General features: G+C 40.1%; 4 protein-coding genes across 9 annotated transcripts in view; 2 read left to right on the top strand and 2 right to left on the bottom strand.

The window, feature by feature from the left end:
* The window catches only part of LOC111251100 (uncharacterized), an 88,168-nt gene that overhangs the window by 24,350 nt on the left and 40,635 nt on the right, over positions 1–23,183 (bottom strand). The window contains exons 3-5 of one of the 2 annotated variants that reach the window (XR_015328501.1): positions 19,706–21,236; positions 18,979–19,174; positions 17,366–18,325 (exon numbers count right to left, since the gene is read on the bottom strand). The gene's annotated coding sequence lies outside the window, so the exon portion shown is untranslated. Of the gene's footprint in view, positions 1–17,365; positions 18,326–18,978; positions 19,175–19,705; positions 21,237–23,183 lie in introns of those variants that run through there. The other variant, XM_086990321.1, reaches the window with a different exon arrangement.
* Positions 1,465–2,976, bottom strand: Xbp1 (X box binding protein 1). The gene has a single exon (XM_022806321.2). The coding sequence runs from the start codon at positions 2,814–2,816 to the stop codon at positions 2,115–2,117; it is 702 nt and encodes a 233-aa protein (XP_022662056.1). The 5' UTR covers positions 2,817–2,976; the 3' UTR covers positions 1,465–2,114.
* On the top strand, positions 3,172–7,201 carry Grp170 (hypoxia up-regulated Grp170 co-chaperone protein). Its single transcript, XM_022806320.2, has one exon. It carries the CDS (start codon positions 3,487–3,489, stop codon positions 6,373–6,375), a length of 2,889 nt encoding a protein of 962 aa, XP_022662055.1. The 5' UTR covers positions 3,172–3,486; the 3' UTR covers positions 6,376–7,201.
* LOC111250711 (uncharacterized) lies at positions 8,684–21,372 on the top strand. Of its 5 annotated transcripts, XM_086990328.1 has the most exons (5): positions 9,834–10,235; positions 10,634–11,086; positions 12,082–12,289; positions 20,081–20,566; positions 21,008–21,372. In XM_086990328.1, the coding sequence occupies exons 3-5, from the start codon at positions 12,162–12,164 to the stop codon at positions 21,204–21,206; spliced, it is 813 nt and encodes a 270-aa protein (XP_086846454.1). In that variant the 5' UTR covers positions 9,834–10,235; positions 10,634–11,086; positions 12,082–12,161; the 3' UTR covers positions 21,207–21,372. The 5 variants fall into 5 exon arrangements, with proteins under 5 accessions (XP_086846453.1, XP_086846455.1, XP_086846454.1 ...); XM_086990327.1 differs by lacking the exons at positions 9,834–10,235; positions 10,634–11,086 and adding an exon at positions 8,684–8,839; XM_086990329.1 differs by lacking the exons at positions 9,834–10,235; positions 10,634–11,086 and adding an exon at positions 8,913–9,070.

Raw genomic sequence — 23,183 nt, 5'->3', positions numbered from 1 at the left:
AGATCTTAAAGAATTTAAAAAACGATTCTAGAAATGATTAGATTATAGTGCTTAACAGTAGAGTACAGTAACAATCTTGTATGAAATTACATTTTTTTGAGTCATAGTATAGCATATATTACACATTTTTCACCAATCATTAAATACAATCTTCAATTTAAGGTAAATGAGAATCTTCGTAAGTGATCTAATAATCTAATCAGAAACCTATTATTTCAATTTTTTGTACCTTAATTAGCAATAAACAAACGATACAATAAATGAAGTGTAGAGTTTAGGTATATTAGTAGCGTGTTATAGGGGAAGTTTCTCTCGTATATATATAACTCGATAGTACATAGTTAAATACAGCACGGAGTGCAGGGACCGAATTGCATCTGCCTGAACATTTGTGGAATGAATGACATTTTTTCTTGTCCACATCTTTTAAATACTTAGAACTTAGAAACACTTTCAGTATGTTGTTACGACATTCGAAATAACCCTTAGTAATATATTATTTATGCGGTTTTGTTGGCCAGATGTATCTCATATAGCTCGCAATTCGCAGTTTCACCGTAAAGGTATCAATCAAGATAACTATGCTCAATTGGCTCTCCTATAATACGAGTTCAACGACAAAAAGGCGTTGTAATTTAAATGTGGAGGAGGGCAAGCTTATCTCGCTTATTGTAACATATATAGCAAATGGAGGTCAGAATGCACACATAGGTGGTTATATGTATATATAGGAAAGCCGGCTTCACCTTTGACTTTTAGCCAGTTCACATAAACCAACCGTAAAACAAAATGTTAGCAATGGCTCCAAACGGGCCGCGCCCATACTTCTTTGTCCGTGACCTGCTTCGGCCCCTATTGCGGCGCGGCTGTGAAAACTGGAGGCTGCCTTCCTGTCTGGTGACTTGCAGTGAGACCGGCTGATACAATGGTAGTACTCCACATGATCGACAGCGATCTGCGCCGTTGGGTTACTATCGGAGATGCAGTTGAAGGGTAGTATCCATATGGCCGCTATCCACATATATATGTACCCAGTTAAAACGAAAATTCATAAACATACCAGTTCAATCAATGATACCCTTTAGTATTTTCAGCATTCATGACTATACTGTTCGTTACATTGATAATTTACCAATTGTTTTCTTTGAAAATAAAACCGGTAAATACGGTGAGTTCTTGTCACTGTTAAAAGAGACGAGTGACGCGACTCCAATTTCGGGTTTCCTGTTGTGATATGTTGGGTGGGCGTGCGCTAGCAGTATGCCCGCTGATTGTTAACAAAATGACGGTAGGGGCCCAACTACAGCTATTGTTCGCGGAACCGTATATATTCTGTAGTTCGTGGGGCGAAACGTAACCTGACCTGTATTTCATATATACTAATGGATTCATGACTGAATTCCACAAATCACCGTAGCGGGTAATGACACTTTAATAACTAACGTACTAATAAATAGATTAGGGTTTACAATGTACACAAGCGCTTCTTTATTTCATGAACACCGGCTGTACAACGCCGAAAAACCACTCTGTATAATAGTAATAATAATGATGATGATGAAACATAGGTCCACGTCCATCGTCGTATGTCCTAATGACCAAATGATAATCGACATGCATTTTTGTTGTGAATGCAGGACAACCTCCATTCTACCTAAGTATACATAGGGTACGTAGATATCTATAGTAATAATATTCTATAATCCTAATCGTAGCTAACTAATAATTTACGCTAAACAAGCTTTTGTACAATTTCGAAGTGTCAATTCACTTTCGAGAAAGAACGAATTGACAATTACATTGGGATCTTGCCAATTAGACCAAGTCAGGGAAGAGGTCAGAAAAGCTATTTTCCCAAGCCATCACATCCGAATCGTCACTGCTGCTGTGGTCTGAAAACGTCGAATCCGACTCTTTCTGATCGGACTCGTAGCCAGAGGAACAGGCACTCGAGAATGGAGATCGCGGGCATGTTAATGACATTGACGATGGAGGTCTCGAATCATTAAGATTATCCAGAGGGACAAGAAGCTCTTCGGTAACCGCTATAGCTTTGTCCGCTTTGCTAGGGATTACACCGGTTTCGCGTTGAAGCTGCTTGTGATAGATGTGATCTAGGTTTTCAAGCGGTGCGGAGTCCACCTCGATAATAGGCGGTCGGTTTGGTTCGCTTCCATATTCAGGCTGGTTGAGCAGAAGATCAACGATGTCTTTATAGTCGAATATGGATAGGTGACGCTCTTCGGGTTTACCGTCATCAACTTCATCGACGTTCTCCGTCTCACTTCCGTTCCCATCAAGTACAGGAGGAGTAGCAGGTGAGGCCACAGGAGAAATAATAACGGTGTCATCGATACCTGGTCCTTCGGCTGAGGTCCACTAATGGGCAATGCATGCTCAAGGGAATTATCTGTCACCGTAATTTCTTCCACTGCGTTCTGCACAATCTGCTGGACCCCTCCGGTCTCGACGGTGGCTAATCGCTGGCGCAGCTTGTCAATCTGTTCTCGTTGTTCAGCAATGATTTCACGAAGTCGATCGTTCTCCGTAGCCAACTTGTCTTTGTCCAACCGGAGCTGGTCAACCTCTACTTCGAGCTCGTCCATATGCGCCTTCTTTCTGTCACGAGCACTCTGTGCGGCTGCGCGATTTTTCATTTTGCGTCTCAGCAGTTTCTCTTCTGCTGTGAGGTGATCGAGCCGTTGTCGTTTGCGACATGGCTTCTGATCCATGGTGCTCTGGAGGCCCGGATCACGAATTACTGTGTCAAGCATGTCTGTTTTGTAGTTGTAATTGACGACAGACAACACTGACATCCTAAAGTCAACTCGGTGTTTATAGCACAACGCACGACACTTCTCCACAAGAAGTTGCGCTAACTAGTTCTTCCTCGGAGCACCTAACTTGTCTCCGCCTCGACAACAACTGCGCAAAACGGCTGACGCAAAGCTGGCTACGTTGCACTTCCAGATTGTTCCAATGAGGATAAACACCGACCGAAGCGTCGGTAAATGTCCATGCAAAGCTTCTATGTGTTGGGTGCTGATTGGTCCAACGCGATCGGTCTGCAGGTCCATAGACAAGGGGAGAGGAGACCCGGATGACGTCAGACCGGCGAAAGAACACCTATCGTGTTTCTCGGTATTTATTTCGTATTTATTCTGCTCAGTTTTACGAATTAGGGTGCAAACATGTAAAATAAATTTTTTTTAAGGTAACATGAAATACAGCACGTAGATTTGTAGCGACATTGAAAGAAAAGCTTCGATAAATCAGCAGATTTTGTCTCCCGTTGATTAGCGCCATCGTCTAAGGGATGAATTGTCTGCCGGCGCTAGGACTTTTCGAACGGTCTGCCTGCCTGGAGTCAGTCGACAGCGCTGTTCGCCTCGATTGCCGCTGTTTAGTGTTTTGCTGTGCTGTGTGGGGAAGTATGTGCTTTTATTGTTTTAAGTACTGAAGCTGTGAAGTGCGTCTAGCTGTGCGATGGGGCACCAAAAGTGCCTGATAGGATTGCTGCTTGCCCTAGCAGGGCTTGAGGGTACTCTCTCGATAGCCGTGATGTCTGTTGATCTCGGGTCGGAATGGATGAAGATTGCTGTCGTGTCACCAGGCATGCCTATGGAAATCTGTCTTAATCGTGACTCACAACGAAAAACGCCTGTGGTTGTGGCATTCAGAGATGGCGAACGCCAATTTGGCGATATGGCTTTAACTACACAGATTAAGTTTCCGTCTAAAGCATTCTCAAACTTCTTAGATCTTTTGGGGAAGCCGATTGATCATCCAGTGGTGAAAGATTACTCTAAGAAATTCCCTTTTCACAAGATAAGTGCAGATGAAAACACCAAAGGAGTTTTGTTCGCTCATCCTGAGGGAATGACGTACACTGTCGAGGAACTCGTAGCCATGATGCTTAAACAAGCTCAGGCCATTGCTCAAACCACGACAGGACAACCAATCAAGGATGCAGTGATCACTGTGCCTCCTTTCTTCAACCAAGCAGAACGTAGAGCTCTAAGTCGTGCCGCGAAGATTGCCGGCATCAACCTGTTGCAGTTGATCAACGACAATACAGCTGTCGCCCTCAACTATGGCGTTTTCCGACGGAATGAATTCAACGCGACTCCTACGAATATACTCTTCTATGATATGGGCACAGGGAGCACGACGGCTACAGTTGTCTCGTTTCAGGTGGGAAAAACGAAGGATCGCGGTTATGTCGAGACGGCACCGATCATGACTGTCAGAGGGGTGGGTTTCAATCGTAACCTTGGAGGTTTAGAATTTAAGCTTCGTCTAGGTGAGCACTTGGCCAATAAGTTTGATGAACTAAAACAAGCGTCGAAGAAGGTTCGCGAAAATCCAAGAGCTGTGTTCAAATTGTACAAGGAAGCTGAACGTGTTAAAAAAATTTTGAGTGCCAATACTGAGATTAATGCCCAGGTGGAAAATGTAATGGAAGATATCGACCTTAAGGTCCAAGTCACTCGACAGGAGTTTGAAGACATGTGCGCGGATTTGTTTGCTCGCGTCACTCAACCCATAGACGATGCCCTGGTTAGCTCTCAAATATCACTCGAGGAAATCAGTCAGGTGATCGTTGTTGGAGGAAACACGCGTATTCCCAAAATTCAGATGATCCTTGAAGAGTACCTTCAAGGAAAAGGGCTAGGTAAAAGCATTAACGCTGACGAGGCGGCGGCCATGGGTGGTGCTTATCAGGCTGCGTATCTTTCGAAGGGTTTCAAGGTGAAGACATTTGTTACAAAGGATGCTAACCTTTACCCCATTCAAGTTGAATTTAGCCGTGACGGTACCAAAAATATCCAAAGAGTGGTCTTCAATAGAAACAACGAATTTCCTAAGAAGAAAACCATCCTGGCTGCGAGAATGCAGAACGATTTCTACGTCTATGTCAATTACGGTGATCTTACCTTTCTCTCCAAAAACGATCAGATTATGATGGGTAAGACCTCAAATATTTCATCGGTTCTGATCAAGGGGGTACCGGATGCATTAAAAAAGCACATCAGTACTGAGGTTGAGCCCAAAGGGGTTCGAATCCAGATGAAAATGGATGATTCAGGCATGTTCCACATTGAGCAAGCCGAAACTTTGTTTGAGAAAGAGGCTATCGAAGAGGAGGAAAGTACCCTAAGTAAAATTGGATCCACTCTCGGCAAGTTGTTCGGCGGTGGAGATGCTGGCGAGACAAAGGAAACCCCTCTTGTGGAAGGCTCTAAGGACTCAAAGGAAGAAACAAGCAAAGAGCCAAGCAAGAGCAAAGAAGAAGCTGAAATAACAAGGGAAGGCCCAAAATATCAGGAAAGGACCAAGGAAGAGAAGAAAACTGGAGAAGATAAACCTGAGGGAAAAAAATCCGACGAAAAGTCTGAGGAGAAATCTGAAAGTCAGAGTAAAACCGAGGAGAAAAAGGAGGCGGACAAGGATACAAAGAAGACTGGCAAAAAAGTTGAAGTTAGGGAACCCCTTGAGAGAAAACAAATATCGTTGGATATGCCAAGTATTAGTGACGACAAACTTGAGCCATCGATTAACAAGCTCCAGGAACTCGAAAACCAGGACAAGGCACGCTTGGCTCTTGACAAAGCAAGAAACGCCCTTGAAGCATTTATCCATGAGACCAAGCATAAGCTATCAACAGACGAATACAAACAAGCTTCAAAAGAAGACGAGCGAATAAAGATTTTAGAGGCACTAACCAAGGAACACGAATGGCTTGAGTACGAATCTGATGGCGCCGATACAGAGACTCTGAAAGGCAAACTTGCCTCGCTCGCCGCAATCACTAAAGAAATCATTGACCGAGTCAACGAGCACCGCGAACGTCCACAAGCTATTGAATCGCTTGAAAGACTTCAGAAACTATCCTCAGATTACCTAGAAGAATTAGAAAAGATCCCTGAAGATGAAAGTGTATTTACAGCTGTTGAACTCGAAACACTAGCTAAGGTAATCAAAGAGAGCAAAGAATGGTTAATCGAACATAAGACGATTCAGGCTAAGACTCAACTGCATGAAACGCCCGTCTTATCGATGAGGTCTATCTTTGAGAAGATTCAGGTGCTCGACCGAGAAACAAAGTACCTCATGAATAAAGCCCGTTACGCCCCGTCGAAAAAGCTAAGGATGGAAGAAAAGGACAAGCAAAAGTTAGCCGATGAACAGGCACCTGATGACGACTCAGTTGCCGGTGATGATATATCCGCGGATCAGAAGATCCTGGAGGAGATATTGCCCCAGGGGGATAAGGTAGTCGATGTAAAGGAAGGCGCCGATAAGACCAAATTACCCAGTTTGAATGAGCCTGAGCCCTCAGTAACGAAGCAAGATACCCACGGTGAACTCTAGTATGTTTTCAATTTTTAGCAGGTTAAAAATTCATATGGAAAAGGGGAAAAGAAAAAATTGTAAGAAAATACGCGATCTTTACCAATGAGTAGGTGATATCAGAAAACAATATCTATGATCGGTAAGGAGGGTGTCAGTTTGATATTTATTTGGTTCAGTTCGATATTCCATTTATGTGGACACAAAGAAAACGGCACGGAAGCCAGGCATAACACATGCGAACACCTAAAGATTTCGTGTTCCTGGTTGATTTGGTTCAGTTGATTAAATAAACGGTACGGTGAAAGCTGTAGAAGTACGCATACACGAGAACGCTGAGACCAGAACAAGGTGATTAAGGAAGTAACAGCATGTACATATTATTTTAATAAAAATAAGTGTTATCATGAAAAAAAAACACTAAACGAAAACAATGTGTGTTATTTCTAATGCTTGTTAAGTAAATTCATGCCAAAAATATTTGATGGCATTGAAAACAGTCGATAATGTGATCCAAACAACAAAGTGTTTCTGTGATGAAAGGCGCGCGGTTCGTGCAAGGTGTGTACTCGATGTCAATGGATCCTAGCGGTGGTTAACATCAATACATATATTATAGAATATAGAATCCATATAGGTTTAAATGAAGCTTAAATTAGAACCGTAAAAAGTATAGCCTGGATCTCGTTCATACCTAGAAATTCTGCGCTCCCTTGTTTTGACGTTGTCCCAAATGTTTCATACATGTTTGCACTTTTGGCCTGCTGTTTAAACCATTCTGTGTGAAATAGATTCACATAGACAAGTATTTGCTATGGCGACAATAAATGTGACGACGTTACGTTAACCAGAGGTGTCCTCGTTGATAGGTCTACATAGTTTGAACTGGTTTCCTTAGCACTAGTTTATTGTTAAAAAATTATATGCTCTGAAGAAGCGTCAGTTCGGTGTTTACATGATAATTGAGATTCGCGTAAAAAGTAATTGCGTAATCAAGTGGTTGTCACGTCTTATTGACAGCGTAGCTGCCCTTTGATAACCCGGCCTTATTAACACACATGTTGCGTATGCGTATATATTAGTCTATAGTTTACGATAGGCATATATTGAAGCCAACCGCTACAGGTACTGTCGCCGACAGTACAGCCAGACCTCTGTGGGCGACAAAATTTAGCCAAAAAAAAAGCCTTGGAAAAGTTATCATTCGTTTAGCTTGAACCCGAGATTTTTCGAAGCTGTCATGTGCGGAATAGAGCTTTCTTATCGGAAAAATCTGAATCCTCAAAACAATTAAAATACATATTATCGATTACATGATTGGACGGAAAATCTACTAAAAACCAATTTAGCTATTCAAGAAACTAGGGTATTTTAATTTATAATTTCATTTCGTAGTATAGGGACGGTTTGGAATCCAACGGAATTCATAAATGAGGGGCGATATCACTACATCGCTAATTCACTGTATCAGGTAGTATTCATATTGATTTAATATACATGAGTAATCGTTCCAACCGTAAAAACTACAAGGATCACCATTAATTTCACATCGTCTACGGCACTATGTAACTAAGTATGAAGCCTACGTGGACAAACACCGGAGATAATAGAGCAACCCAGCTTACACCTGTGGATTGAATCTGTAAAAAAAATTTTTCACGCTCCAGGTGCGCCTTCAGGTGATTCAAGGCCTTTCTTTAATATACGAGCTCTGATTTGTAAAACGAATGAACTGAAAACACATTTGTAATAAAAGGACAAGCTACTGCAGCGATTAAAGCGCAAGTGGATTTAATGCACTTGTAGCTATTCCCTAAGTAAAATTAACCTCAAAAAGCCAAGTTAGCTGAATAATATATTTTATAGAATGTGTTTGTAAACAACGTGCAAAATGTAGACTTGCGTGTATGTAACAGGGTCTGAACCTTTAAATCTATCCAATAAGTTGACCTTAAGCTTCTGTTAACAATCGCGTTCTCCAAGCACCTAATGCATTAAGGTACCAGTTATTATAGTTTTAGCTTTCCCGATTTCGTATTGCATTGCAACCATTTCTAACAGCTGATGGAAAAAAATCGCTGCCTGTTTGCGGGGAATGATTTTTTCCTCGCTTGCGGACACGGGACGACACTAACTGTCAGTCGCCTGTTTTCTCCAATAGAAGAGTAGTATTTGAATTATCTGCTAGCCACCTGTGCGTCACTGTCCAGTTACGAGATGCGCCGATCATTTCATTCAATAGCTTAGCGACGTTCGAATGGGCTTGAATTTTTCCGAGGTACAGCGCTACGCAACAGAGCGCTTGATGATTGAATGCATGTCTGTTTATCTCAACGATACACATGATAACGGGCTGACAGAAGCTTTCTGCTTCGTCATCCCGAATTCCATCGGCTGCCGAGCGTACTTTGTATTTTACCGTAGTTATTTCTGCGATTAAAACACGACTCAGTCCTTCACGGACGTCGCACAACGAGTACTATGGGTAATATAGCTTTTTGTTCATTGTGTTAGATAGAGCGCCGTGGAGTATACGCGTAAGGGCAATCGTCCACATCTAAATCATAATCCGCTAGAACCTCACAGTGTTATTCGCTTAAAGTAGACCTTCTCGACACTTGAACGTATTTCTAATAAAAAGGGAATGACGGGAAAGCGTGTCCGTAAAGTCGGCTGATTCCTTCCTGTGAGCAAAAGAATGGACTGCTTAACACAGGTAAACTGAAGTAAATAACCTAAATTAACTTAACAAGCAATACTTGGTGCATATCAGAAAATAATTGTAATGAACGAATTGACTGGCGTAAAGCTCAAAAATAGTGTCAACGCAATATTTAAATCAGGTAACGTTTCATTGATTTTTCTTTAATTCATTTTTAAGCCCATACAAACAAGCAATAAAGTGTAGTAAAAACGTAGAATGATTTTCATTACACTAAACATGACTCAAATTATTGCAAATCTTATATAAAGGTTGTAAGTCTTTATTCATATTATATTTAAGGCTATTGGAAAATACTAACATAAACTAGGCCGAGAAACTCCGAGATCTCACATACATATTTGAACGCAAAGCAAGCCATTATCCAGGCCTTCATTGCTATAAACGACGATGAGTTCGAAAATTGAGGATCACCTAATGAGTTACCGCCTGCTCTACAGGTCCCATAGCAAATGCAAAACGAAAAACAAGCACATTTATGCAATGAATGAACCTTATTCAATACATTACAAGGCTATTAGTAACTGGGAATTTGTCATTTTCTGCTTTGAATTCGTTGAGATACAATGTTGAGCCAACAGACGAATCTCTGGTGTTTCATTAAAATTAGAAGAAAACAGCGCGAACAAAATACGTTAGAAGCGAAGTTCGAAGTCTGGCTCTAGAGTATGATACGAGATCAAAATAAGACTAACAATAGGTCGATTGGTCGGCTTTTATCCTACAAAAATGATCATCAATTGATGAGACCAATTGGCAACGTTACGCCTGTGGAAATGCGGTTTGATGTATGAATATGATGAAAGTCAATCAACTATTGTCTGTTCGTCGTGCAGGCGTATTCGACATAGCGACGCGATACGACAACAAATATTGTTTGCTAAATGCTGTCCAGTGAGCCCGCATGGAACGTTTTATTTTTTGTGGATAGACTTCGTGAATGGCCGCAATTTATCATTTGTGACAGCGCGCCATTAAGGAAACCTAATTGACCTCTACCTTAGTCTATGAAGGCCAATTTTGCTTATTCGTTTGTTATAACGAATGCCTCTGTGCAAAACATACAGATATCAGGTTCTAGTTAACCATATGGAATACGCGCATTTTTGTGGATCTCAGAGAATAGATGTAGTCAAACTTACCCATCTTTTTTATTGGTGTGAGTATATATATTCGAGTTTATTATCATCTAATTTAAGTACATACCGCGACGCATTGTAGAATTTCATTAGACAAGGGTTCCTAAGTAGTTTTAATCGACCTCTGTTGGCAAAAACATGCAAGGAAGTGGTTAAGTTGTAATTTTTCTTTCGCAGTCATATTTTCGACACTAAACAATGAAATATCGTATCTTGCTTTGTTAGTGCAAAAATATCAAACTGTGTAGTTTGTAGTAGTAGTCGGATACTATACTAAAATTTATGCTCGTTACTCTAGTATCTGATAATTTATTAGAACATCCGATTTATGTTTGATCATGAAGCCTGGAATACAGTTTTTCTTGCCTTTAATTAATAGCAATGTATTTATGGCTTTTTGGTCGCCTCTGTTTTTCAGTGCTCATAAATGCCATCTCCAGCCATCTATTCTCGTCGTATTCTATATGATTTCGACGCAAATTTTCAATAGTCGCCAAAATAAAAATACATGTTCTCAGTAATTTTTACTGTCCGACAGCTGCTAACGTGCTACACAAAAACAATAGACCATTTTTCGATTCGACTACACACGTGCACCAGCCTACGTAGGCGCTACGATAATACGACTTATAACGGCGATGCTAAGATTCTAAATTATGTTTCGCAAACATACACTTTCATCTTATGCAAAAGACCAAGTTTTTTCGCGTCTGGTATCTTTGTCTTAGCCAACAACTGTAGATCGCGACCGCCGTTGCTCGTATCGAGAGACCGGGCCACGTGCTAGCAGTAAAGTAAACATTCGAGCCCTTTCGCCAATAACCCCACTGTCGACCAGCAACACAGCCGAAAGAACGCAATTAAAATGGACGTTAGTGCTCTACTTTAGGAAATTCTGCGATATTTATTTGATTTGGTACATTTGAGGCTCGTACAGTGTAGTGCAGTGTATTTTTTGTATTTGGTTTGACCAGAGTAGTGCGGTAAGGTCTGACCAAATGGCAGGGGGATATCGCCGCAAGAAGGCTAATAAAGGATACGGCTGTGGAGGTAGAGCGAAAAATATTCGATTAGTCACACTTTCTAAATAAGCTCTGTGAGCTAGTAGATTAGTGTGAGACAGTTATTTGCCTGTCAAGCGCTTATGCTGAAAATTATTATTACTATTATTATTACTGTACTGGAAATTGTTCACCTAAAGTTTTTAAAAATATGCGCTCTGCACTTTTCCAACAATTGTCTTTTGAATAAAGAAAATTGTTGATTTTGAGCATAGAACTTGTATTGAACATTAAAAGTTTGCGTTCTACGTAATTTTTAATCAGCTTTAGTGTATTAAGTGTGTAAACGAAGCGCACTGTTCAGTGTATCTTGCGACTAGCAAGCATGTAATTGTATTACATAAGTTACAAGACAACCTGCCTCAAAAAAAATTAAAAAAACATAGGTTTATTTACCTTATGTTTTTTGAATAATGTTTGCTCCTCCGTTCTTAAATTAAAATGTTGAACGTTATACAAGTTAGCAGAATGTGTTTGCTTTCATATCGTGAACGATGCAATTTCCTGCATTAGGAAAGTTTTCAGCAGTCACATATGCGCGTTTCTACTCAAGACATACCGATGTTGCTTTTATAATTTAGTCAATAAAGACGCAGAGATTTTACCGATCGGTTTTTTCATTTGATGACTAAAGTTTCATTATTGGAAACGAAGTCGTTTATTGCCTTCTGACAGAAGATATTTTGTGTTCGTAATTCAACCCTTGCAATAAACCCATTTGGTTACAGTGATATTTATAACTCAGCTAACTCACAATATGTTGTTGTGTTTACTGGCGGTTTACTTTGCTTTATCTTGATTGTAGGGAAAGCCATTAAAACAAAACACCGCGTACGAGATCTTGACGAGATCACTGAGGACTTAAAACCACAGAATGTGCGTTCGATGATCCGTCAACGTATTGACTACGATCTGCCTGGAGCTGGACAAAATTATTGTGTGCATTGCGCCAAGCATTTCATTTCGGATAAAGCTCTCAAAGAACATCTGGGAAGTCGACCACATAAAAGACGGTAAGCGCACATAAATTGTCTCCTATGTAGGAAAAAACACTCAAATTGAATTCTGGATCGGAATAGACTCCACACTCCTGAAGAAGCCACTGTAACCCTTGTTTAAAAATAAATAGATCTTTCCAATCTGCGCGTTATTGGATGCTCGTTCCAAATTCACATTTGTTTTGCTAAAAAGAACATGGATACACACAGGTTAAATTTTATAAGGCTCTGATGCAACATAGGGTTTACTGGTAAAAAAAGCCCTTATGTTGAGCATTCTGCGATTTTTCCCGAATGGAGCAGAACGTGCATTTGGATTTGTGTGGAAAATACGATCAAAGTTAATGTTGCAGAACCCCTACGAAAACCAGATACTCAATAACGTTCAAGTAAACAAATGGTTCGAATATTTCGAGCTCGCTCATCATCCTAGGGAATCCATGGAAAGGTTTGTGACAGCTATCACGTACAATAACCAAGGTACTTCTTACGGTTTTCTTCATTCATGGTCCCATGGTTACCGCTCTGTACAGTTAAGAGTTTCAAAGAAATTACGCGAGTCTGTTCGGCGCAGGAGATCAGTAGAACAATTAAAGTTCTCCACCACGACAATGCATAGGATGACATTTCACCACTCTCACAGCAGTTTTTGCAAACGAACTCAAATGTGTGTGCTGCGCAAACCCTTATAATCATCGAATCTGGCATCCTGCGACTCCTTTCTTTTCTGAAGGCTAAAGAAAGATTTCAATAGACAGAAGAAAAATTACTAGTTGATCTAAGGGCTACCTCAACGACCAAATTTTAAGTGTTTTGACGACTGGATAAAACAATGACATTAGCTTGCTGCATTCCGCTGGAGTAACTTTAAAGTATATAATTCGGCTTGATATAAATAAATGGTATAAATAAAATGGACCAAATATCTGTGGAACGAAGAACTGTAATTTTTCGAATGAAGGAATAATTTCTGTAATGGTGCTTTAAGTTTAAAGAGAAAACGAATTTTTAACACATTTCAACTTACCTGGTTTTCTAAGACCATATTGTATTATGCTATTATTAAGTTCTATATGACATACAATTATATTTCAAAGTGCTCGACTATACAGGGCCGATATAATAAAATTATGGGTAAGAAGCATGTATCATATACAAAAAGATCTACGAAAGAAGCATATGAACTGCAGTCTTCTGCCCCAACCTCAAGGAGGTCTTTTTCGCTGACTTCCGCATAGTGAGAGTTTTATGTTCAAGGTCAATTTTGCCCACATTTACTAACCGAGACATCCTTATTCACTTGACCTACAATGACTACCGATTCCAGAAAAATGACAGGCCAGATTTAATTTGAGACAAAATTTATGCACTTATTTAATTTTTACGAATTGCTGTATTTAGAAAAAAAAAAAGAGGGAAACAAAAAGTCTACCACATTTTTCAGCTGTGACATTAAAGTTACTCTTCTAAGCACATTACTATTAGCTTTATTGCGACTTTAAAGCTGTATCTACGCAAGACAGGAAAATATCATCAACAGGTCTTGACCGGTGAAATAATAGTCATACCATTTAGGTATAGTATTTGTTCCTACGCGTACCTCCAGTTAACTAGTTGGGTTCACGGTATTTAATACTACTTTACAGTCTGAAGGAGTTAGAAATAGAGCCATATTCAATAGAAGAGAGCGAGCGCGCAGCTGGAATGGGCAACTATATCAACCCGAAACGAAGAAAGGTTATGGAATATGACGATATCCTCGAAGCAATCGGCGAAAAATGCATCGACGATGAGCAAAAGACAGCCAATAACACCCAACAAGCAGAAATAACGAGTTCGAGCACAACTTAATATTGTATATAGATAATTTAGATATAAACCTTGTATATTGTGTTTCGTTATTTGTGTGGAAATAGTGATCGGTGTTTTCATTTTCGTTCTACATCAGCTATACAGTATCGTTCTCGCTGCGCTGCTAAAGAAAGCGGATGAAAAAAGAAGACTTTTAACTAAATAAGACTTTTTTTTAGTTCTTATAAAATATTACTTAGTAGAATATTTTTTGGTAATTCCTTGTATCATTTTATGTGGGTACTTATTAAAAAAAAATTCGTTCTTACTCGCGGTTCGATGAGCTAAAGCTTTACATGCAGATATAATCAAATTGTCATTTCGATAACGACAATTAAATAGCAATCTTTGGTCGCTATCAGTTAAAGTAAATTGTATAATCCTTCATATGTCATGCCATATCGCGTACCATGGCTGCCCAAATAGTTAAGAAAACAGAATAGGTTCGTAAAGATTCCGTTTCACAAAAAAATGCTTTCATCGATCTGGCTGGAACAGTTCGTTAGCCATCGTCTTATAGGGTTAGTTAAATTTTAATTCAATTTTTTTTTTTGAGGAAAACATTATTACTTTGGTTTTAAGTATCGCTTTTGGTCCTTAAAAGCGGTGATAAATTTTGAATGAGCACGGATTCTAAATATTCGCTTCCTCTATAACAATTAAATCATTTGAAAAAAAACTAAACTACAGTCGTAGTTCAGATTCCAAAATAGAATACAGACATTTTTTTATTACATTCACGTTCGTTTCACGAATTCAACGTTTAATTCCACCCAACCATTCCATAGCACCATTTTTTTCTTTTTAAAGATCCGCAATCTTACTTGACTATCTTTTATTTATTCGTAGACATAAGCTATTTATTAAAACTACGTACAGGCTTATAAATGGAAAAACCTTGTGTCATCTGTATCTGAAATGTCTTGCGTTCCTTTAACAAAGTCTGAGTAGAACGCAAACAAAAACGCCATCGGTTGTATTACTACTTACGACCATAGCCAAAATAATGTCATCACCTTTTATCACGTTAGGTAAATTTATAAGTCAACTATAGTTTATAGTGCTCATAAGTTGCTTCACTTCCGGCCTTTTTATTGTCGAAATATTACATTTATTTTAATTAAATTAGTTAAAATGAATGTCACGACCGACATTTACCCTTATTTTTTCAGTATGTAAATCTGTCGAAACGAAGAACAGAACAGAGAAAACGTTTGCTGAAGTACGAAGTTGAAGTTGGGTTAAAGTGAGTAGAAAAATATTTGACTACTTATATCTGTAGCACCATATAGCTACACTTTACCAGAATCGGGCGCTTTTTACTTTTCAGAGGAAAGAGGAGTATGAAATTTTGTTGGATGCTCACAGATGGCGCCACTAGTTTTACTAAAGAATACTATTCGTAGCCAACTTTCGGCTTGGCGTACTTACATCGTCCGACTCTGAACTCTGTCGGGGCACATTTACGGAAACCGAAAAGTGCGCGAGCTCGGCTTCGTGGCTTTGTCAGTTCGACTTTGTCCCTTGCCACTAGTCTTATCGTGAAAAGCTTTATGCATAAGCTGACAAGATCTACATCTTATATACCCGGAAAGACAAGCCAATAAGATGTTCTTATAAAGGATCTTCTTTCTGTTTTGCCTAGGTACGAATAAAAGTGCCACGATGAATTGTATTATTACTGTCAAGCAGACAAAAATAATTCGATCGTCTTTTTAGCTGAAACTTGATCTACTGTCTTCATCATTTCGAATTCGTTTGACGGTCAAATCGCAGATGAAATTAATATTATATTTAAAAAATTAACTCGTTTATGCAATTACTTTGTGGATGCAATGAAGATTTCGGAACTGTTGTTTCGGTCGAAATTTTGTATTACATTAAACAATGTGACACTAACCAACCCCCTTGAAAACAAAGACTCGAACATCGTAGTAGAATACGACTCGGCTAACGTATCTGCCCTGATTTAAAGTATCTAAAGTATTTCTTAGAAAGAACGATTTACAAGTGTAATCTTGCACTTCTCCTCCTTTAGTCGTCTATTTGTAGCGTCACTGAACGGAAATCAGTGAATCATTCAGTGCCCAATTATCATATGTACATATGTACCCCCGCCATACGTATACATATTACCCCCGCCATATGTATACATATATGTGAATATGTATACGTATGGCGCGGGTATAATCTTGTCTTATTATTACCGACAATTAGCTGTTCAATTCAATGTTCACTTTAGAAATGTTTTAAAAATGTCACCTATTTGACCACAGGCAAGCGCTTTTTAATTAGCGAGTTCGAAGCGACTACCTACAGAGCTAGTATCTCTACCTATTTTTACTTTGTAGCTTACCATAAACTTGATCAAAATCGACAATGGTCTAACACATAAGTATTGTTCATTCCAGTGTGGCGGAACGTGTTTTGGCGTTCTGCATGAATACTGCACAGCAGTATACGCAGTTCAATTGTCGTCAAAAGCTGTAACTGCAGCTGTCTGCCCATCTCTGTAAGCTGCGATCAGTGGCCATGTCCACGTGGCCAGGACACTTTAAAGAACTAAATGCCACCTAATGTACGTGGGCGATTGGTGCTTTTCGAGTATATGATTCTCGGCTGATTACCTAGCGACCTCTGGGTCTTTCACTCGTTTCTCCCCCTTCTTTCTATGTCTGCTTTGTATATAAAAAGTGCCTTCCGTAAGGAATCCTTTTGAAGACCGGCTCACTGTCCTAAAGGCGGCAGAAAGCTAACGACAAAAAAAAAGACAAAATTGCCCTACTCGTGCGAAACTCCTCTCCTTGTGATGTGTAGTAACGCATTGCTTTCACTACGATGATACTTCTGCAGCCGAATTTCAACGATTTAGGCCCAACGAGTCAGCCACCTACTTTTCTCGTGGTCTAGCACACAATTCATTTATAGTGCACACCCAGTCCTGTTTTCTCTCATTTTCTTTTGAAGCTATTGAGAGAAACCTTTGCGCTGGCCGATTGTTCAATCCGCACCCGTGCGCCATGCGAACGTAGGTTGACGATAGGGTAGTATAAAGCGACTGGCTCAGACACGAAGCGGAATAAGACTTCAAGTTGACTCAAATCGCTGCCCTTCAAGAAACACATCGTGCAAGAGCGTATTTGGAAACGGCTACTCTTATAGGGTTTATTGGGCTGATTGTGTTGCCCCAACGATAATGATCGGAGTGAGTTGCAGTCACCAGGAAGATGGACTCGAAATTTGTGTAACTTCCTTAGAGCGGACTGAATGCTGCTAGGTAGACAGGTTTTTCAGGAAAGGTAAAGACTCCAAATTATATTTAGGTTGACTGATCGGTTTTTCTGCAAGCAGTTCCTGCAGTTTTTAACATCTTTTTATCGAGAAAGACGTTCACAATATATTGGTTGAAAAGCAACTATTATTGGGAAAGTAGTGCTTTAGTACAAATAGCTATTCTAATAAACATTTCGCCATACAAAAGTAGACATATATGATAACTTCCTTTATTACCGTACATTTTATACATTATTATTATATACATTAAGGTAAAATTATATGGATAATGATTCGGTTGTTGCACTACAAACACTACGGGCAAGTCAATTGAAACATCAGACATTATCATATACTCACCAAATGTATACATCTGTAATACTTGGCTATATTTATTCACGTCAACATTTAGCTCATATAGTGTTATTAATAACTTTAATCGAACAATAAATGTAAGGAAACGCCTCTACAATTGCCTAATATGCTGAACATATGCCTGCTACACTGACCTTAAGTCTCCACTTCAGATTCATAGGACATGCAGCGCTATGCAGATCAGACCAGTTCCAGCTGGTGGTAGCCGTTGATTTTAGTAGTATAAGTGGAGGGATAAACCTACCAAGATAATCTGCATGTTCTGTTTTAAATAATCATTTGTTTAATTTGTAGCAAATATTGGAAATTGATATAAGGTTCTTTTTGTCCTTGCTTATATTAATACGCCGAGTTTTCCTAATTAATTTATAGTGGCCTCTAAAGCAGATAGTAGTTCAGGAGAACATGTTTGTGTGATGTACTACTAATAAGCAAATATTTGATACATAATCGATGGCCGTTAGAACAGGAAAGTTACTTGTGAGTTCTTCCAACTGTTGCATCCACTACGGAAGAGGTGGCGATAAATGTTAGGATAGATTAGATCCTATTCTGAAACGGAAACGTGCAAATTTCAATTGAACTTGCCCATCTTTTAATGCACAGTGGCATATTGTTGTCATATTTTTTTTTGTATTCTCGTATCTTTAATTTGTAGCAGCACCAGTCATAGAAAAAAAGTGTATATGACTAAAACCGTATGTTGACGAATCGTAAAACTCGAACGGATTTTGCTCAAAGAATATGTTCACTTGTTTTATGATATTTAGATTTGCGAAGCACATAATTTTCTTAACCTCTTTATCGTTTTCAATAAAGGATGCTACGCACAGAAGTATAGACACATCTAGGTAAAGAATGTATTTCTAAAGTGAGCCGGATTCAGCAGTCAAATACGTCTGGTATAAATCGTATGAATTCGCGTTTCAATTGTAGTCCCCTTGACAGTACCCCAAACTCAGCGGCCTTTTCCCACACTAGTCCACTTTTCATTCCAAGGACGGTTGCGTGTTGGGCGGGTAGCAGTACCCTAGGCCGTCGAAGAGTAGGAAGCCTCGCGTTAGTTGTTACCTCTCACCCGATTCAAAGACCGCGACTCAGAACTGGTTGCGCCTGCGAATTGCCTGATCCGAATGAAACTACAGTGTTCCGCGCCCAGTTCAACAAGCGCTATATGTGCACAAGAACTATAGTACGAGTATCACCTTTTAGCATCAGTTTGAGCAGCATCTCATAGGGCGGAAGTGGTATGTGTGTCGAAGGCCTCGCGGACCGGGACTCTGAAGTTCGGTCTATGAAGCCTCGAGTCGTTTATATTTAAAATCTATCTTCGCTAGGTCGTTACGTGAGTTTTCGCATCCTAGTGGTTATTCAGTAGCTACGCACTATGGTTGCCCTTTCCTATAAATTATGGAATAAACAAAAGGAGAAGGAAACCATATGCTTAACGAGGATTTTGGTGGATATACTACTGCTGGCAGGAGAACGCCGTCCGCTGTATTAGAATGTACTTTATTTCACTGTCTGAAAACGTTTGCTTTACTGATATGCGTAAAGTCATTTAAAACACGTAACCCCGCGTTCCGTACACACACTTCGAGTATCGAAATCCATACATAATAATATAAAAAATCCAATGTTTCCCTTGATTCAGTAAATTTCTTCTTACAAACACCAACGCTAAGAAAATATTACAAGCCAATCAGTATGATTCGACCGGTATTCAATTTAATTAATGGTTTTGCTGCGAATACTTTTCACGGTAGTAAACATTTTTTGTACTGCTGCCAAATGCTTATCATCAGTAGGAAGATATAAACGTACCATTAAAATTCGTTACCTATCGAAACTTTTCAGGGCTGACTTCGTCCATCAGTCATTCTCACACTTTTGACTCATTAATGGTCTCATTTGAGAACAAAACGCACATACCTTTCACCTAGCAGTTAAGCGATACTGTCCGGGTGGTAAGCTTGCTAGTTTTGATTTTCCAATATTACGTAACCTGCGCCAAAAAAGTACATTTATTTTAAATATTTCTCACTAAATCAAAATCGTCTTCAAATACACTGTAAGAAAAAAACGCTATGGCTATAACGTTGCGATAGCTATTAGAATTAGTTGACGCGGGTAATGGGGCTAACATCACATACCAAACTAAACGTACATTTTTCCTCAGGAAAATGGTCTTTCTCAACAGTAATATAGAATAGCAGTATACCACAAAGACTAGCTAATATTGATTTGGATTGACGCATATCCAAAATAAGTTTCATATACACTTATCGAAAAATTGCGTTAATCCAGCAAAGACGAAGTTGGCCTACTGCCATCGAGGCCAATGGCAAGCTCCAGTGACCACTTGCATGGCGACAGTACCCCGCCCGATGCGTCGGCTGAGGTGGAAGCAATATTTAATCAACCGCTTAGTGAGGATATCGAGGAAGAGCACAATAAAAAACACTGCAAGCTCTCCGATGTGTCGAAGAATGAATGTACGTTAGAGAAGAGCAGTAAGGACTTGCAAGCAGAAAACAGCGACATATTCAAGAGGGTAGAAGTCGATCGTTCGTTTGAATCAACTTCGGAACCACAGGAAAATGAAACAACCCCGCGACCCTATCGACCTACGTGGTGCTTTGACGCGACACTGCAACAAGCCGGTTTCTACGTCGATGGATATGGTATAATACCTGATCCAATAACGACCGCCGAGAAAATCCAGAAAGCAAAACCAATCGCACGGAGTTGTGCTCTCGAAGCTGCTGAGGTCCGTCACGATATAAGGCTCAGGTAAAGTTATTCTCAGACATTTTTATCCCAATGGGTGCCCGGACATTGGTGTGTCCACAATAGCGTTGTATAATCCCAGGTAAGAATTCCATGAATTGTACGTCACTTTAAATGTACAGCAAGGACGATTTTGTATTTGTAGATGGCCTCGATGTTGATATATATAAAATGTACGTTGAACTCAAATCATGGGATCATGACTTCATCGCGAGTCGTTATATTATCCGTTGAAGGCGTGGATAACCACGCAGCTGGTACGCGGCGATTTTCGAATTCAATTTTTGTATCTGACTACTACAGACAGACCTGTACAATGTGAATATTATTAGTCTTTGTGGACAGTGTAAGACTGTTCCGCATCTCATGACCAGCATTATACCTTTAGAATGTGTAAACGAAAAACAAGTATCGAATAGAGAAGCATTCAGTTAACATTTACAGACATGTATTGCGTGGCGGAAATCCGCGGAAGGCTTCGCCGCCAAATACTGAACCATCCGCGAACGTCGCTAAAGTCTCCGGTATTCCCAAGATAGAAAAGACTTCCGATCATTATAAAATTATTGGAGCGGCAATCCTTTCTGGGGTAATCCTTGTTAGCGTCATGGCTTTCATCGCGGGTCGTTATATTATCGGCTGAAGGCGAAGATTACCAGCTGCGTGATCGGACCTATGCACGAAAATACAAATCGAGTAAAAGCTCATGTGAGTGGCGCGCACGTAATTCAAACATTGAGGGTGAGAAACAAGACTAAACGCAAACTATAATTGTAAATAAATCATGGATTGTTTGTGATACGAGTTTATGCGTTGTGTTGTTTTACAGAAATCTGAATTATTTATTGTTGGACAGTAATAGAGGTGCAGTGCCTCAGAGGACATCTGACAATGAATGTATTGCATCTGCGCTGGATCGTTCCATAGTTAGTAAACTGCTAATATTTTACAGGGTTAGACAGCTGGTTAAGTTACTACGGTATGATATTGGGATACAGTGCCTACCCCCTGGCAATGGTTGTGCATACACTTATGCTTCCTGGGCGTTTCTCAGTCTGCTACCTATGACCAAAGATTAATCTGTCGGCGTCGGCTGCGTATCAGTAGAAGAAGTCATCAACCTCTGCAGAATAGAACCCTTCATCCTACTCATGTGTTTAAGGCATGTTTATGCGTCAGAAGATGTGTGTCCATATTCAGAGATGGAATCACGCCTTGCGTAAACACCTCACGCCAATTTTGCTGAACTGGTTGACGTAAACCGATTGGCTAGCCAACTCCTATATAGCGTGCCATCGCATCGACTGCGGTTTCTCGAAAAGAGGTAGGGTTTACTAGAAACAGTCTTTGATACTATACTTCGTTTGCATACAGTATGTACATGATTACTTCACAGTTCTTAAGTAGTGGATAGCCAACGAAACTGCGCTTCTGGCTAACTTCAATCGCCCACAGGATGAACGAACATATGTTCACTCGAGTAGCTCTATAATTCGATTGTCAAATTTCTCCAGCCTCCTCCTCCCTCGTGCTTTGTTGCGTAACCATACAGCGAGCGACCTATCGGCATTAAAATTTAACGTTTAGCAATTACGCAGGCGATGTACGCGCATTCACACACACTAATGCATGAGCCACCGGGCCGTTCCGTCGCCTGTGTAATTGAGGCGTTCGTAGACTTGTTCTAGTATCAGCAACATCAGTGGTCGAACTTTCGATGGCCATGTGTTCGGCGGAAGCAAGCCATACTAGCAAGACAGCCTATCGAAGCTTTAGGTAGGTTGGTAGTCGTCTGCACCAACAGCATGTCTGCAAAAGCAGCCTAAGAGAAGGTGAGGGGGCCTTGGCGCTCGCGAGTTATTGGGGCTCTGACCTCAGCGTAAGGCGTTTGGAGCAATGACCTCCAGTACATGAACAGACCGTAGCTCCCGAATAGCATCCATGATCTACTGGATCGTCAGGACACCGAAATGGCCTCACACATGAGACTTCGCCTGCACGCGCATAGAGTGGAAATCTATGGAGTCGTGTTGCTCCAGGAAGCGTTTGCAACTTCGAAGACGACCGTGTTCATTGAGCACGATATTTAGAGGTCGGTAATCGCAGACAGTCTGTGGAAGCGATGAAGTTTCTCTTCAACGTAAAAAAAGACATTCAACCTCGTTGCTGAGAGGAAGAGGCGAAAGGGACAAGACGACAATCGGGTCAAGTTTAAGTTTAAACAGATTGGAGTTGTGTGCATGCGTAGAGTATAATATCGTTCGTAACCTTGCTGGTGCCAGAATCTACATGAACGAGAATAAGTGTTGTCTATGAATACAGTTTTTACAAGTAGCGCTCAGCTCTCTCTCACATCCATTGCTACATATGCAAATACCATAGGCCGGCAGACCTCTGCCTGTAAGGTTCTATGCATTTTGTACTACGAACTTCTATAAAATAGAGTATACCTAGAAAGAAAATCGTCAGAAAAGCTTTTTACTCGCGAGCTATTTAAATAAAAAAAGAGGATAAGCGTTCTTATACTCGGATTTCGCCAGGATACTTTGTAAAAAAATAAAAGGTCACCTATTTAAAAAAAATGAGCCATCTTGGATGCAAAAACGTTTTTGAGTATTTG

The sequence above is a fragment of the Varroa destructor genome, unplaced genomic scaffold (genome assembly GCF_002443255.2).
Source record: "Varroa destructor unplaced genomic scaffold, Vdes_3.0 BEIS01000005.1, whole genome shotgun sequence".
NCBI lineage: Eukaryota > Metazoa > Arthropoda > Arachnida > Mesostigmata > Varroidae > Varroa > Varroa destructor.
The sequence above is the reverse complement of the archived record's forward strand: the minus strand, read 5'-3'. Positions and strand labels throughout refer to the sequence as shown.

What these genes read in the sequence shown, in the direction of transcription:
- Xbp1 (XM_022806321.2), bottom strand. Translation starts at nt 2,816, where the DNA reads ATGTCAGTGTTGTCTGTCGTCAATTACAACTACAAAACAGACATGCTT.
- LOC111250711 (XM_086990325.1), top strand. Translation starts at nt 10,121, where the DNA reads ATGCCTCTGTGCAAAACATACAGATATCAGGTTCTAGTTAACCATATG. An exon ending in AGTCGACCACATAAAAGACG is followed by an intron (nt 12,290 to 20,080) that starts GTAAGCGCACAT and finishes GCGTTAATCCAG; the next exon opens with CAAAGACGAAGTTGGCCTAC. An exon ending in CGTCACGATATAAGGCTCAG is followed by an intron (nt 20,567 to 21,007) that starts GTAAAGTTATTC and finishes TAACATTTACAG; the next exon opens with ACATGTATTGCGTGGCGGAA.
- Grp170 (XM_022806320.2), top strand. Translation starts at nt 3,487, where the DNA reads ATGGGGCACCAAAAGTGCCTGATAGGATTGCTGCTTGCCCTAGCAGGG.